Raw genomic sequence first — 15,884 nt, forward strand, 5'->3', positions numbered from 1 at the left:
GCGGGCAGGGTAGCCCCTGAACCCCAAGCCCGGCCGGCTCCACCCCACCCACCTGTGGTCACGAGGCGCCTCAGGCCCTCTCCGAACCCAGCCCGGAGGACAGGGAGCACAGACACCAAGTACTGTGTGCCGGCCGTCAGGTTGTGAAGCTCCGTGGACGAGGCGGACCCCTCCACCACAACCTACAACAGGAGCCTCAGTGGAGCCGGGAGTGGGCGCAGGGGGCGGGCGCAGGGGGCGGGCACAGGGGGCACAGGGGGTAGGCGCAGGGGGCGCACGCAGGGGGCGGGTGTAGGGGGTGCAGCGGGTGCAGGGCAGGGAGACAGTCAGCTCCGGTGGGGGCTGTGGTCAGTCCTTGCTTCCCACGTGGCGGCACCCCCGGCCCCGGCGGCCATCAGAGCACCCCACGCGCTCCACCTTCTGCCCCTGGCCGCCCGAGCCTGTCCTCGGGGCTCCGGCCCCGTGGCCGCCGCAGGTCTGGCGGGACCACCCTTGCCACGCTCTCTCCGTGATGGCCGTGTCACGTGTGGCCCTGACTGGAGCCACCTCTCACCTCCCTGGGGGCGCCACCCCTGGAAGGCTGCCACACGATCCGATACTTGAGGGGCAGCTGGGGGGCTGGAGTCCAGGACAGGTGGACGCTGGAGGAGGTCACCTGGGTCACGACCAGGCTGGTGGGAGTGAAGAGGGTGTCCGGGGAGGAGGGGCTGCCCGCCGTCGATGTAACTGTGGGACAGGGGGGAGAGTGGCCAACAGCCCAGCGGGCAGCCTGCGTTACCGGCTCCCCCTGCCCTCCCTGGCAGGCGCTTCCGGGAGGGGCAGGTGTCGTCCTGGCTGCAGACACCCTCAGAGCCCCGAGACCCGAGGAGAGAGGGAGTGCAGGGCGTACCCGCAACCGCCCTGCCCCTTTGCTCGAAGCGGGCGGGCAGGGCCGGGCAGGGCTGCAGCCAGCTAAGGGGGCCCTGCCCTGCCACCGCCACCCGCCACTCACCCGGGGCCCTGCTCCTGCCCTGGACCTTCTGGCAGATGAGGCGGCTGAGCAAGCCGGCCAAGGTGCCCAGCTGGGGAAAGTCCTGCACATTGTGGACGGTGATGTCCAGCGGCCGGGACGCCAGGAGCTGTAACTCGGCCTCGTCCGCGTTCTTCACGCCTGGTCACAGGGTACGGCGGTGAGGACGCCCCGGCCCCGCCCACCAGGCACCGTTGCCCCGTCTTACAGCCGAGACCGCCGGGCCCCTTGCCTGAGTTGCCCCCAAGTTCGAGGGGCCTTCCCAAGCCCCGTACCCAAGATCCTGCGGGCCCCAGAGCCGGGTCACCTGCCAGGCCCCCCCGAGAGACTGCAGCTGGGCGCTGCTGCGGGTGGGGCTGGACCCCCGAAGGCCCCTTGCGGGCTGTGCCCTGCTTGCCTGGGTCTCTATGGGGTCTGGGGCCGGGAGGGAGGCCAGCGTGCTTTCCTCAGAGGCCCACAAACCCCCAGACTTTCCCGTGAACCCGGGGCCTGGGACACACCTGCACGAGGGGGGCTGGGGCACCAAGGAGGCCCACTGCCCCCCAGGAGCCCCCCACACCCGCAGTTCCTTTCTCGAGGGACAGAGGTGATAACTGACCGGTGGCGCGAGCAGAACAAGGTCGCTGGGGGTGCTGGGCGCCCGTGGAGCCCAGAGCACGGAGCACACGCAGTGGGGCAGGTGCACGCAGTGTGTGCAAACCGGGAGCCCCATGTCTGCGCGCCCCCTTGAGCGCCCACGGGCGCGCAGCTCCTCGAGCAGGGACCGTCCTCCCTGTGGCACGGGCGCCACGAGACCTCCAGCCCGGGTGGACAAGTAGGGGTGCAAACGGACCCTGCGGCCGGGGCTGCCACGCCGCGAGAACCCCGGTGGGGGGCCAGGGGCCACTCACCCACAGCAAAGATGTCAACACCCAGGTCCTTGAGGGCACGGCCAGCGGCACGGGCATCATCTTGGGACTTGCCGTCCGTCACCAGAATCACCGCCGTGGCCGCCTCTGGACGGGACCCCGCCCCCGGCCGCAGGTTCTGCTCCAGCACGTGTGACAGGGCCAGGCCTTGGGCACAGCGGTGGTAAAGGGCACGCGGCCCCGGGCGCCCCTCCCGGTGCCCTCCCTGCCCGGGGCCACCCCACCGGCCGCTGACCCCAGCACGGTGCCCGCTGAGTCAGTCCTGGCCCCTCCAGGGGGAGGGGCACCCAGAGGCAGGGACCACCCCCTTCCCTCAAAGCACCGCGAGACCCAGGGTCTGCCCGTGGGAGACGGCAACCCCCGTTTTCATCAAAGGTCAGCAAGGAGAGATTTGCTTTTTACAAAGATGTGACTCAGGCTCAGCGCCCACATAGCACTTGGCTGGATCAGCGTGCAAGTTTCCAAATCTGGGAGGCTGACCCGCAGGGCGGAGACCTGAAAACAGAAACCCCCGGGGTGGGGCTGGGGGCCCAGGCAGACCTGTGAACGTGTTTCCCCCTTTGTAGCGGAGGCTGCGGACAGCGGCCAGCACGTCCTCCTTGGCGCCGAAGGTGCTGAGATCCCACTCAGTCTGGGGGTCTCCGCTGTACTGAGTCAGGCCTGCAGCGGGGGCAGGGCGGGTGAGCGGAGGCCCCACGCGCAGCCTCGCCGGGACGCCAGGGACGCCCCGTGTTCCACACTGAGAGGTCACCAGAACGTGCCCCGAGGAGCCAGCTGTCCCACCTGCCCCTGTGGGGATCCCCCCCCCAACCTGGCTGTCCCACCTGCCCCCGTGGGGACCTCCCCCCTGCCTGGCTGTCCCACATGCCCCTGTGGGGACGCCCCTGCCTGGCCTGGCGGGGTCAGCCTGTCAGCTACGGGTGAGACCCACTGGTGGGGCTCTCCTGTTTCCCCAGGAGGCTCTGGGCCTCTGCCCTGACTTCCAGTTCCTCAGAGCTGGGCGTCCCCTGCATGCTGGTAGGACTTGTGGGGACACCTGGGGGGGGGGGGGCAGGGCCACAAGGCAGGCAAGGGGCCGGTACCCACCGACTTGGACTTTATCCGGCCCGATGTCAAAGGGCTCGATGACGCTGGCCAGGAAATCTTTGACCTGCTGGAAGTGGCTGTGGCCGATACTCCAGGACCCGTCCACCAGGAAGATCATGTCCACAGGCGTAGGGGGTGTGCAGCGGAACTGGGGGCTGGCTGGGGGGGAGGGAGGGTGGCGAGGAGCTGGGCCAGGCCCACAACACCACAGGGCTACCCCCCCAGCGGCTCCGGGCCAGCTCCAGCCCCCCCGGATCTCCTTCCCTGGGGCCGAGGGAGGGGGAGGGGCCACGGGGCTCTGGCTGGAGTGAGGGGGGTGACCGAGTCCCTACGTTGGTCCCTGTGTTGGCCCCCCGAGCACCCCCAGAGAGGGTTAGTGAGACGCCCGGGTGCTCCGGCGGCCTTGGCCGTGCCGGTCCCTGTGTGCAGTTGTCCACGTGGGGGCGGGCCAAGGGGGTGCCCACTGGGGCGGGTGGGGGTCAGCATGGCTGGCAGCTCTGGGCTGAGGTCTCACTGGCTTGTCCCATGACCTAGGAGCTCTCTGGAGACGACGGAGCCACTGCCCGGGTCAGGGGTTTCCTGAGAGTCCGCACAGACAAGTCCTCCGGGCTGAGCGCCCACCCCCCCCACCCCGTGACAGACCCCTCGTGAAGACTCCCAGGTAGGGGAAGTGCAAGGAGACCCCCCTCTAATGGGGGACACAGTCCCGCCTACAGGGCCTCACGGGCCCACCAAAAATGCCCCAGCTGTCTGCCCTGCCCTGGGTCACACGGGAGCAGCCACCTGGGAGCAGGCAGGGGCTGGTGCCCTGGTTGCTTACCTGGCTTCTCGGTCTTTCCCTCGGGGGCCCTGGGGTGGCTCTGCCTCTCCAGATCTTTGGTGGGCTGAGAAGGGGCCTTGCCCCCGGGGCCCCTGGGCGGGCGCTGCTCCTCACGGAGCAGTCCTGGGGGGACACGGCTGTGTGTCAGCTCTTACCCGCCGCACGCGGGCAGGAAGCAAGGCACACTGGGGCCCGTGCGCACCCCCAGCGGTGACCTGTGCCCCCTGATCTGCGTGAAGCCAGGAGAGCGGCCGGCACGCTCCAGGTCAAGCTGGAATGTGGGGTCCCCCGGGAGGAAGCGCCCCGCCCCATGAACACAGCCCGGCAGAGGTGGAAGGTTGCTCCCTCCCCCAGCGACTTACCCTCATCCCATGGGGAGCCGCCAAGAGTGGGCGGGTCTTGGCTCGGGGACGAGGCGACTGGGGGCTCCGGGGCTGGGCTCCCCACGTGGGAGGGCGTGGGCTCCGGGGCTGCCCCCAGGGGCCTCTTCAGCTCTTCTACTGCAGAGAGGGACAAGGGGCTGTCAGGACCGCCCCCCAGGTGGGAGCAGAGCCCGGGGGCTACCGGGGAGCCACAGCTCCAGCCAGAGCAGGGCCAGGGTCCCGCTCCTCCCCACGCGCAGGCTCTGCGGCTGGGCTCCAGGGGCGGGGTGAGGGACTTACTCACAAACTCCCTCTGCGCCAGCAGGGTGGTCCCTGAGCCAGTAAGCCGGAAGATCTGCGCGGTGTAGCCCTTGGAGGGGCTCAGGCCCCCCACCGTGGCCTTGGGGGCCTTCGTGGTCAGCATCACGTCCTGCTCCGCGTCCCCTGGGGTGGGGAGAGAACAGGGAGGGGGGAGGTCTTTGCTCCTCTCTGTGGGGTCTGACGGGAGGGACCGCACTCTGAGGAACGAACTGAAAGGGAATGCCTGTGCGTGGCTCCGTGGCAGCAACACGTCCGTGTCCTTGACGAGGACTTACCCTCCGTGATTTATGCACACGTCCTCTGGGGGCCCAGCACAGCGTCCTCGGGGACACCTTGAGGACGTGAACATGGGGGCACACGGAGAGAGGAAGACGGGGGAGTCGGGGCCCCCGCTCTGCCCTCAGCACTGTGGTTGGACCGCATGGTGCCAGCCCGTAAACACCTCCGTGGGTCTGAGGCCGAGGCTGAGTTTCAAGCATGAAAAACAAGCAAAATCCCAAAGGGGACGCGGCTGTCTGCTCAGAGGAGACACTGAAGCGGGTGTCAGGGGGCGCCGGGCACCGGTCCCATCTCCCGTGCCAGGCAGGGGAAGGGGTAGGAAGGGCCGGCACCCCTGCAGGTGGAGAGAAGGCCGACTCTGCCCTGTTGTGTGGCCAGCCTGCACCGGGGGCGCGCGAAATCCAAGGAATCGCGGAATTGCCGCTGTCGTAATTAGGAGCCACTTTGTCAGGCATTCACTGTGTGTGCGTCACGTTCATCAAGCTGCGTGATTTTTCACAAACCCACTGCCCCCACTTTGTAGGAGGGAAAACTGAGGCCCCAAGGACCAAGCCACATAGTCACTCAATGGTGGAATCGGGATTTAACCCCGTCTGTCGGACGTCAAGCCCACCTGCACAGGTGTGTGATTAGCGAGCAGTCGATGGCGGGATTCACATGTGCATGTGTGCACGTGCGTGCGGGCGCGGACACACACACACACACACACACCCTGCCCTGGCCCGGTGCTCACGCCACACAACAGGGCCTCGGGGATTCTGGACTCCTGGCTTCTTGGGATCAGCTCTGCGCACGCTCAGCCCCTCCCAAAGGCTGCTGTTTCTCTCCTCCAACCCCTCTCGGGTCCCACCGCCTGCCCCTCACCCCCACCCCACTGGCAATGCAGCTGGCTTCACGTAGCCAGGGCCTCACCCACGCTAGGTCCTAATCCCGCACCCCCACAAACTCTTACAGGCCTGTCATCGTTAAAAGGAGCCAAGTATTTTGCGAAGGTGGAGCCCTGAACAGATCGCAGGCGAGCAGCTCTGATGTGTGAGCTCAGTAAGCGCTGACTGAGGCGGCCGTCGCTCTCGGCTTTACTGCAGGGCACCTGCCCACCTGTCCGCCCTGGCGCGTAGACCACGGGCAACGGCGGACTTGGTAGACCACACGACCCTCCGTCCGTAAGAGCTAGAAGAACTGGGTGCAGGACTTTTAAAGAAGCTGCTTGCCGAGAGCTGCTGCGGCCACGATCCAAAACCCAGAGCAGGGATGCAGCCGCTAGGGCGCCCCTACAGCAGGCCTGGCCGGGGCCGTGCTACAGGCTGAGTGCTGGCATCCCCCCAAAATCCACACGTTGACCTCCTGCCCCCTAAGGTGACCGTGTTAGGAGGTGAGGCCACTGCGAGGTGAGCGGTTGTGAAGGTGGAGCCCCTGTGAGGCGGTCAGTGCCCCTCTGAAGAAGCCCCAAGAGTGGGCACAGAGACAGGACAGCTGTCTGTAAACCAGGAAGAGGGTCCTTACCAAGAACCCAACTGTGCCAACACCCCGACCTCAGATGTCCAGCCCCCCAAACTGTAGGGACTGAATGTTGTTTAGGCTGCCCAGTCTGGAGTGCTTTGTCAGAACAGCCTGAACTGGCAACGCAGGGGGTCTGGAAGAGAGGCCATGAGGACAAAGGTTATGGGGGCTTAAGAAGCAAGAATAGGAAGTCTGGGCTGGAAGTGAACTCTTGGCACACGCCCCCTCCCCGAGTTTTTGGGTTGAAACCATAAAGATCTACCCTTAAGAGCAAGGGTTAATGGGAATAGACCAGCCCTTGAAGGGACTGGAGCCCAGCTTCAAATACTTTCAACCTCTAAAATTTAACAAAGATTACCCCAAACTGCTAGTTCCCATTGCCTCTGTCAGAAACATAACTTTTTTCTTTTTTTTTTTAATTGTTTTAAATGTGTATTTATTTTTGAGACAGAGAGAGACAGAGCATGAATGGGGGAGGGTCAGAGAGAGAGGGAGACACAGAATCCGAGGCAGGCTCCAGGCTCTGAGCTGTCAGCACAGAGCCCGACGCAGGGCTTGAACTCACGGACCGTGAGATCATGACCTGAGCCGAAGTTGGACGCTGAACCGACTGAGCCACTCAGGCACCCCACAATTTTTTTTTCTGGAGGAAGACAATGTTACATAAGGTCATAAATTATTTCTGTAAGCTTTCACAACGGCTGGTACTCAATGCAACATAACCAGGTGTACAAGGAACAAGAGGAAGTGATAGAAAGTTAAGAGAAACAACAGACAATAGGAAGAGACCACTGATTTTTCTGGACAAGTTACGGGGCTTTTAAATAATTATGCAAACTAGTTTGAAGATTTAGGGATAAGCCTATGAAGTTAGGTGTCAAACTAGAAACAGTAAAAAAGAAATTCTAATGTAAAAACCAAATGGATATTTTCCAAATGGAAATTCTAGGATGGAAAAACAAAAACTTGAAGTTAGGAATTCTAAAAATGACTTAACAGCTTCTTACGCACAAACGAAGAGATGAATAGTGGAGTATAGGTCCGAATAAAAAACACAACATTAAGAACGGAGAAATAAAATAATTAAAAATATAGAAGAAAATAAGAGGCACAGATACAGGAGAGGGCCCACATGTGTGATGAGAGTCCCACAGAGAGAAAAGACAGCAAACAGGGCACAAGTGATATTTGCATAGACTTGGCTAAAGAATTCTCCAAAATTGTACGACAGTAAAGCCCAGACCCAACAAGCCCCATGAATCTGCAGCGAGGTAAGAAGAGACCCACACCAAGAACATCAGATTAAGTGTGCTCAAAATTAAACAGAGGGAAAAATCAGAAGGCAGTCAGGAGGAAGGAAAGCGAGGAATTACATCTCACAGGGCAATAATCAGGCTGGTAGCTGAATTCTCGAGAAAACACAGTAAAAGCCAGAAGACAGTAAAAGGATTCTTCAAAGTGCCGAAAGAAAGTGCCCACTCCAAATTCTATACCCAGCAACAGTATCTTTCAAGAACAAAGAATGAAGACATTTTCAGGCAAACAACAAAACAAAAGCCCAGAGAATTTGCATCTGGCAGATTTTCAGGCAGGAAAAAAAAAAATCTCAGATTGGAAGACTCTGGAAGGAATAAAGAAAAGGGGTGTACATGTGAGTTGGTCTAAATTAACGTCACATCAACTGCAGTAATTAAAATGTGCTCTGAGATTTAATATAGATACAGAATTAATGTGCATAGAAAGGGGATGAATGTGGCTGTGATGATCAGAGGCCTTGTCTCTACCAGGGGAAAGGCGGTGTAGCGGCCAAGTACAGGACTTGCTCACAAGTTAATGTCCTTGCTGGTGGTCGTCTCCAGGGTGATCGCCACATGAATAAAGGAACCATAACTACCAAGATGATGGGGACACGGAATAATAATGAAAAGTGTTCAATAATCTCATACGTACTGATCGATCCTAACTTCACAAAAAAAAAGAGACACCAGACACTGTGTACCTCCATTTGTGGCACAGTAGAAACTGCATAGAATCACTTATAAGAATTTCTGTCAACAAAATATAACCAGATTGGAATTTGACCAACTTCTGGGACACAAGTGCCAGTCTACAGGAGATACAGGGAGAGAGGAATGGTGTACGTGGCACCATGGAGATGCCATCAGCAAAACACAGAATGTCGGGAAAGCGATTTCTTTACTCAACAAATAAACGTCAAAGAAAAGGGGAGAGAGGAAACAGGTTGTAGAGTAAAGACTACTTGAGACATAGGAACCACATAAAATGCGTGGATTCTGTTGGGATAGCAATTCAAAGAAGTCAAGTATAAAAAGTATTTATCAGACAAACTGGAAGATGAGAACACAAGAAAATATTTAATGGCACCTCTGAAACATTTTTACTTTTTAGGCATGCTACTACTGGAGTTATTTCAGAGTCCTTCCTCTTAGACAAAACTACTAAAATATTCATAGACGGGATTATATGACTACATGACGTCTTGGATTTGCTTTAAGATAACGCAATATATAGAAGGAGTTGGAGAGAGATCACGAAATATTGGCCACATATTGATAACGGTTGAGACTAAGTCATGAGAATGTGAAGTTCATTATACCACACTCTCTTTTAGGTGTTTATTTCTTCCATAAAAATTCAGTTTCAGAGAGGACAAGGAGAGAAAAAAATCATAACAAGTATAACAAAAGATAAATTGGAAAATGTTAGATTTAAACCCAAATACATCAGTAATTTCATTAAATGTAAATGGGAAAAAAAAATCTCAGTTAAAAGGCAAAGATTGTCACACAGGAAAACCAACACCAATTATGTGCTCCTTGGAAGGCGCATCTATGGTGACAGGTGACAGAAGGCTGAGTAGATGATGTAGTGCAGGCAGCGCCCAGCAGAGCCAGTGGCCCTGGTGCAGAGGGACACCTGACGAGAGGTAATGGGCAGCACTCCACAGCAAGATGGAGTCATGCCAGACTCACACGCACCTATTCACATGCACCTGAACACAGCCTAACATACAAAGTCCACTGAGGCAAGCAGAGGAAGACGTTTCTACAAGCCAAGCAGGGGTTAAAGTGCTTCTCTCAGTGACTAATAGGATAAGTAGACCAAAAGCATTAACAAAAATAGAAAAGATTTGGGGCGCCTGGGTGGCTCAGTCGGTTGAGCGTCCGACTTTGGCTCGGGTCATGATCTCACAGCTCGTGAGTTCAAGCCCTGCGTCAAGCTCTGTGCTGACAGCTCAGAGCCTGGACCCTGCTTCGGATTCTGTGTCTCCCTCTCTCTCTGTCCCTCCCCCGAGCACACTCTTTCCCTCTTTCTCTTTCTCTCTCTCCCTCTCTTTCAAAAAATAAACATTAAAAAAAGTTTAGGGGCGCCTCAGTGGTTCGGTCGGTTGAGTGTCCAACTTTGGCTCAGGTCATGATTTCACAATTTATAGGTTCGAGCCCCACGTTGGGCTCTGTGCTGACAGCTTGGAGCCTGGAGCCTGCTTCCGATTCTGTGTCTCCCTCTCTCTCTGCCCAACCCCTGCTTGTGCTCTCTGTCTTTCAAAAATGAATAAGCATAAAAAAAAATAGAAAAGATTTGAAAAACAGGATGAGCAGCCTTGGCTTAATTAAAATATTAGAAAACTACCCCCAAGTCAGAAAGGGGTCATTCTTGGGAGCAGAGATAGATTGGAGCCGGGGGAGGGGCCTGAGTGGGCTGGGGGAGCCCCTTCCCCCTCCGGGGCGTGCCACTTCCTGCAATTACACACTCAGGGTTGGTGTCAAATCTCAGTTTTTGAAGTTTTTAAGACCAGCAGCCAACATCACGCTGGGGGTGCTCTGTGGCTGTACCTTCGCAGGGCTCTCGGCCCCCCCTCCTGCAAAATGTCCGTTAGGGAGGCGTGCAGAATTCTGGAGGGGAAGCTTGAGGACGGACTCGTTTCTTCGAGAGATACCGGTTGACCCCTTCTGGGCGTGCCGGATGTGGGGACACAGCGGCGGGACCCTTAAAGGCTCTTCTCCCGCCACGTTCCCCGTGCCAGTGGGGCAGACGCACACGGGTGTGGGACGACGGGCAGGGCACTGGCACCCCTCCCAGGGGCACCTTACCTGCCATGGGCTTCACCTGCACCAGGTAGCCAAGGCTGCTCCCCTCCGGCTCTGACCACTTCATCTGCAGCCGGTCCTCAGGCAGCACCGCCAGCCTCAGGCGGCCGCTCTCTGGGGAGACAGCACCAGGTGGTCAGGGCTGACCCGAGGACAGCACCAGAGAGTTTGCGCCCCCTAAAGCCCCCACCCCAGGTGCCTTGGCCCCACTGGGGACAACTGGAGAACCGAGGCCCCATCTGGGGCTGAGAGGGACCACCTGCTAGAGCCAAGGAGGGAGGCCTGGCCGGCTCTGCCGAACGGGGCCCAGGCCAGCATCCAGGATTGGCGGGAACAGCCTGGTTGGCATCCCCAGCGTGGAGCCCGTGTGGTGGCTGCTGCCCTGGGGCCCGGAGCTGCCTGATTCCCCCACCGCCACCCCCCAGAGTCCACATAGCCCTGGAGGGGAGCTGCGGCCGTCCTGGGAGGAGGAGGATGGCGGAGGACGGGCCCTGGGACACAGACTGGCCCCCCGGGGAAGCTTCCGGGAGCCCTGTGGCGGGGATGGCTATTTTTGGAAAACAGGGACAGAGATGGGCCTCTTCTGGATGCCCCTACTGAGAGACGGGGTGTGGGGAGCAGGGCAGGGGTTGGGGGGGTCCCAAGGCAGGCACAATGACCAGTGGTTCAGAGTGGGAAACAGCTGGGCTGGGCCCCCGGATGGGCCAGGCTGCTCGCTGGGAGCACCAGGGAACGTCTGATGGGGCAGCCATAAAAAGCCATTTGTGAGCAGGGACCCCCCCACCCCCCAGCTCCTGCTCATGAAAAGGCTTCTGTGTCTTGCTGGGCCGCTGACACCCTGGGGGAGGCATCCCAGCTGCCTTTGGGGTCTGCATGTCAGGGGCCGTGGTGGGGCACAGGGCGGACAGCGGGGCGCCTGTCCCCTCAGCAGGGCCATCCCCGGGGAAGACAGCCCAGACATGTGGGCCCCCACCCACCCTGCCCTCCTAGGGGCCGGGAGACCATCCGTCGTACTGAATGAGTCCTGACCTCAAGGTCTGTGGGCTCACAAGTGACTCGGCCCCACCTTGGGGTGGTCCTGTCAGAGCCACGGGGACCCGGGACACGACCCAGCGGCAGTTGCCAATGTGCAACCCCATAACTAAGGAGACGTGCCACAAAAGAGTGGTTGCGGACTCCACACCAGGTGTGGCCACGCGTGTGCCCCGCTGCCGTGACCGTGTCAACAGAGACCACGAGTCAGACGCAAGGGGACTTGGGCAGTAATCCGGGCAGTGACGTGTGGCCTCCTGCCCTCACACGACTCGGGGGAGCCCCCTCGGCGGGGGGCACAGCCAGGGCACTGGCGGCCAGACACCGGCCCTCCCAGAATCCGTCCAAACCAGCACCCCGCGCGGGGAACACGGCAAGGAAGTCCGTCCGGCTCCGCAGCCGTGTCCCTTTTGGGGTCAAGTCACTCCCCCAGAACACGTCACTCCCACAGGGAAACACTGTAAATGCCCAAGAGGAAGCGATCGGACTGAAAAGGCCCCCGGCTAGACGCGGTGCAGCGGCCACAGGCGCTGGCCACGCGGGTGCCGAGGACAGAGGCAGGGAGGCCCTGCCTTCTCCCAGTGCCTGCAATTGCCAGAAGCAGGCGGCAGAGAGCAGAGAACGGTGCTCTCCTCCGAGGGGACAGGAGGAAAAGGGGCTCCACTTTCTACTCTAGATTTGTGCCGTCTGGAAACTTCCTGCTGAGGAGGTGTCCTGAATAACGCAAAACACAACACGACTGTAGGAACTGGATGCAAAACGTGTGAATAACTGCAATAAAAACAAACGAGGAAACAACAGCATCCCCGGGCTGGGCCGGAAGACGGCAAGGCCAAAGGTCCAGCAAAAAGCGGAGGGCGACGCTTTGGGCAGAGGAGCACAGGTGGCCCCCGGCGTCCCGTCTTTCCTCAAGAGCACGACTTCGGCTTGGGACGGCGGCTCCCGGGGAGGGTCAGGAGCAGGAGGCAGAGCAGTGGGGCCTGTGCCCCGGGCGGGTGTGGCCTGGGCTGGGGTTGGGCGCTGACTGGGGCCACCTTCCCAGGAAGCACCCCCGCCACGTCCTTACCTTGTCTCTGGCCGAGTCCCACGGCAACACCCAGCCACAGCCAGAGGCAGACCCCGAGGTGGGGGCACACAAGGGCACTCGTGGCGCACCGCCTGTGGGAGACGAGGTCCGTCCATCCAATCACTCCTGACCACCCCAAGTGCAGTGATCTGGGGAGTCCTATACCCCACAACCGCCCACACCCTGCCCACAGCAGACCGGTGTCCTGCATGACCTTTGTGGAGAGGTCAGCCGCCCTTCCCCCGCCCGCCCCCAGATGCATGTGGCCGTCACAGCCTCTGCTCCTACCTTCCACCCCCAGGACACCCTCACAGGCGGGCCTGGGTCCTGACTGCTGGCCCGGTCCCTCTCTCGTCATTAGAACAGACTGCTCCCAGGGCCAAGGGGTCTGGGGAGGGAGCTGAGGCCAGGTAGGGGCAGCCTATGGTGTCAGGGCGGGGACTGGGCCCCCAGACTGAGCACAGCCCCTAGGATCGCGTAGGGCCCCTCGGCCAGCCCCAGGACCAGCTTCTCAGCAGGAAGTACAGGTCCTCGGAGGTGGGGAGGGGCCGCCGTCCCACCCGCGGCTGCACACAGCCTGGGGACTGCCTCTGCTGACAGTGCAGAGGGGACACACAGCACAGAACCTCAGGACCCCCGCCAGTCCAGCCACACCCAGGGGAGGTGGGAGCCAGGACCGTCTCACGGAACTGCCCAGCTTATGGGCGTCCTCGGGGCCGCGGAGGGCCAGAGGGCAACGCACGGGCTATCTGGACGCTCCAGGTCCCGGGACCTGCCTGATCCACGTCCTGAAGCCAGACCCCTCCGCCCCCGAGAAGCCTGACCGGACCCAGTGGGACTCCTTCCAGGAGCACAGAGGTCACGACTGTGAACAGGAACCCTCTGGACAGTCTGCCCTCCCTGCCCCAGGACCTGTTGAAAAGGCAAGATCGTCCTCACATCACAGACCCAGCAGACCGCTGGTGGCCCTCCTCATCCCCCAGCCCCCAGGACCACAGGTGAGTCACCAACCTCCTCCTGGGTGCGGGTGGCATCGCTCGGTCAGTCCCTGTGCACTCACATCCAGTCTGGTCCCACTGCAGCCACGAGGGGCCGGGGCTTATGAAGGCCCCTTTCCTCAAGACGTCACCGCCTCGGCCCAGCCCCCACCCCCCCTCCCCCCCACCTCCTCCTCTCCCCAGGCTCTCCGCCCTTCCCATCTACAGCCCAAGATGGGGGTACAGAGTCCCAGTGCGTAGGACCTCATCACCGCAGGGCAGGGGGCTCTCGGGGGTGGGAGAGGGTGCACCAGCCAAATGCCTTTATCCCTCATTCCACAGGGTCTGCCCCAAAGAGGGGCTCACGGGGGAGGCACCTCAGGGACACGGCCACCACGTGTGGTCTCAGCACCAGGCTAGGGGTGACGGGCGTAGGTACCTCCGGCAGGCTAGCAGGGTGGGGACGTATCAGCCTCCGCTTCCTCCCTGCTCCTCCCCAATGGGCCCCGGCGCCCAGGCCCATGCCCACACTGGCCCCTTCCCAAAAACCTCTGCTGCCCCACTGGCCTCGCAACAGCCCTCCCCCCGGTCTGCAAGGGCCAGCCCGGTGTGGCCCCGTCCACGTGGACAGCCCCAGGCCCAATGCTTGGGCAGGGACGCTGACCAGACCGGACCCCGCCCCAGCCCCACCCGACTCGGGATCGCCCCACCAAGGAGCCGATGGGTGAGCAGAGCTGACTAGCAGTTGGTCGCCAGGGGCTGGCAGCCGCTCTGGGTCCAGCTTCCCGAGACAGAAGCACTTTGGCGGGTGGGCACAGCCTGGGGCTCTTGGGCGGGGAGGCCAGAATCTGAGACCTGGTACTCACTGCAAGCTGGGAGCATTTGGGGGGGCGAAGGTCAGGGGCTGGGTGCTGCTGGGGGGGGCCCTTACCCAAGACCCATGGGGGCTTATCCCCTCCCCGGACTCCTGGCCACAGGGAAGACCCCGCAGGACCAGCCGGCGCCCCTGCCTCACGCCTGCCGGTCTACCAGCCCCAAACCCGGGAACACTGGGGGGGGGGGGGGCCCACGGTCCCAGGCCTGGGCCAGGAAACTGGGGCGGCTCCATCCCAGGTGGCCGAGTGCCCCTCCCCGGTCCTGGCTGCGCGGTGGGCCCAGCTGCGCAGTCAGTGCTCCTGCGGCCGGGACGGGCCTCAGACCCTGGGCCACACGAGCTCTCTGACATAGCCAGGGAGCGCCTGTGCCCAAGGACCCGAGCCGGACAGCGGGACGCTGTAGTGCGGAAGGACGCAGCACCTGGGAGCTGGCCCTGCCCGGTCCTGGGACCCACACCCCAGCCAAGCCCCGCACACCTCAGTGGGGCCCAGCAGCCACGGACAGCCGTGCCCCGGGCCTACCGTGTCTGTCCGTGGCTCACAGGTGCTCAGGACACACGTCTGCACTCACACGCACCCACCGAGGCGCCACCTGCACGCGCACAAGCCGGTCGGCTCCTCGGTGCCCTTGGCTGGACCCTGTCCGCCCCTCACCCAGTGCCTGCCCATCACCTGTGATGCCCCTGAACCCCCCGAACCAGTTAGCAGCATCGGGGCCGCCCAGGACCCCGAGAGGACGGGACAGTACAGTACCGGGTGCTGGCCCCTGGCTGAGCAGGGCCCCATCACCCTTCCAGAAACAGCACAGCAGCCTGCCCGCGGGCTGGCACGTCGCCCCCGTCACGGGCCCTCACTCCGGCGTGCACAGGTCCTCCCCCCATCCTGGCCTCAGGGGAAACTGGCCCTCGGCACGGAGAAGCCTCCTGCGTGGCCCCCGACATCCACCCTCGGGGCTGCGGGGGCCGGGCCGCCCCTGACCACACCCGGTGGCTCAGACACAGCAGACACGCCAGAGGGCAGGGCCCCCACCGCCCAGTCATCCCCACCCAGACGGCCCCCGGGAAGGCCCCGGCTCTGGGTGTGAGGGGTCAGGGCCCGCCGGGCGGCTGAACTGGGCCACAGCAGAGGTGGACTTGTGTGAGGGCTTGGCCGGCAGGGCGCACAAAATGCCACGGTCGTGGGCAAGGCCGGAGGGAAGGGAGCTGAGGGGGTCTGGCCTTCACGTGCACCCGCCGGTCCGTCCTGGCGTCCGGCGAGGGGTCTGGGGCCGAGATGGCGGAGCCAACCGGGAGGCCTCGACTGGCGGTGGTCCTACCAGTCCCTGGTCAGCCTGGCGTCCCGCAGCCGGGGTCTGGGTGGGACCCCTCACAGGCAGCCAGGGGGGCCGAGGGCAGCTTCGCAGCCTCCGGCCCCCTCTCTCACCAGGCTGGCCGCCAGCACAGCGGGTGAGGCCCACGGGGATGCAGCCAAGAACTGACCCAGGACTGCCCCATGCCCCCTGGGCCCCACCCAGACCTGCCTTCCCGCTTGGCACCCTCTG

General features: G+C 61.8%; 1 protein-coding gene across 6 annotated transcripts in view; it reads right to left on the reverse strand.

The window, feature by feature from the left end:
* The window catches only part of COL20A1 (collagen type XX alpha 1 chain), a 29,824-nt gene extending 17,503 nt beyond the window's left edge, over positions 1–12,321 (reverse strand). For all 6 annotated transcript variants that reach the window (XM_053890035.1, XM_053890031.1, XM_053890032.1 and 3 more), the window contains exons 1-10: positions 10,398–12,321; positions 4,486–4,629; positions 4,186–4,323; positions 3,824–3,946; positions 3,004–3,162; positions 2,458–2,577; positions 1,900–2,064; positions 992–1,150; positions 554–726; positions 53–182 (exon numbers count right to left, since the gene is read on the reverse strand). In XM_053890035.1, the coding sequence (XP_053746010.1) occupies positions 53–182; positions 554–726; positions 992–1,150; positions 1,900–2,064; positions 2,458–2,577; positions 3,004–3,162; positions 3,824–3,946; positions 4,186–4,323; positions 4,486–4,629; positions 10,398–10,461 (1,375 nt within the window). In that variant the 5' untranslated portion in view covers positions 10,462–12,321. The remainder of the gene's footprint in view (positions 1–52; positions 183–553; positions 727–991; positions 1,151–1,899; positions 2,065–2,457; positions 2,578–3,003; positions 3,163–3,823; positions 3,947–4,185; positions 4,324–4,485; positions 4,630–10,397) is intronic.
* Between the last annotated feature and the right edge of the window lie 3,563 nt (positions 12,322–15,884).

Source organism: Panthera pardus, unplaced genomic scaffold (genome assembly GCF_024362965.1).
Source record: "Panthera pardus isolate Hobbes unplaced genomic scaffold, ASM2436296v1 HiC_scaffold_25, whole genome shotgun sequence".
Classification (NCBI taxonomy): Eukaryota; Metazoa; Chordata; class Mammalia; order Carnivora; family Felidae; genus Panthera; species Panthera pardus.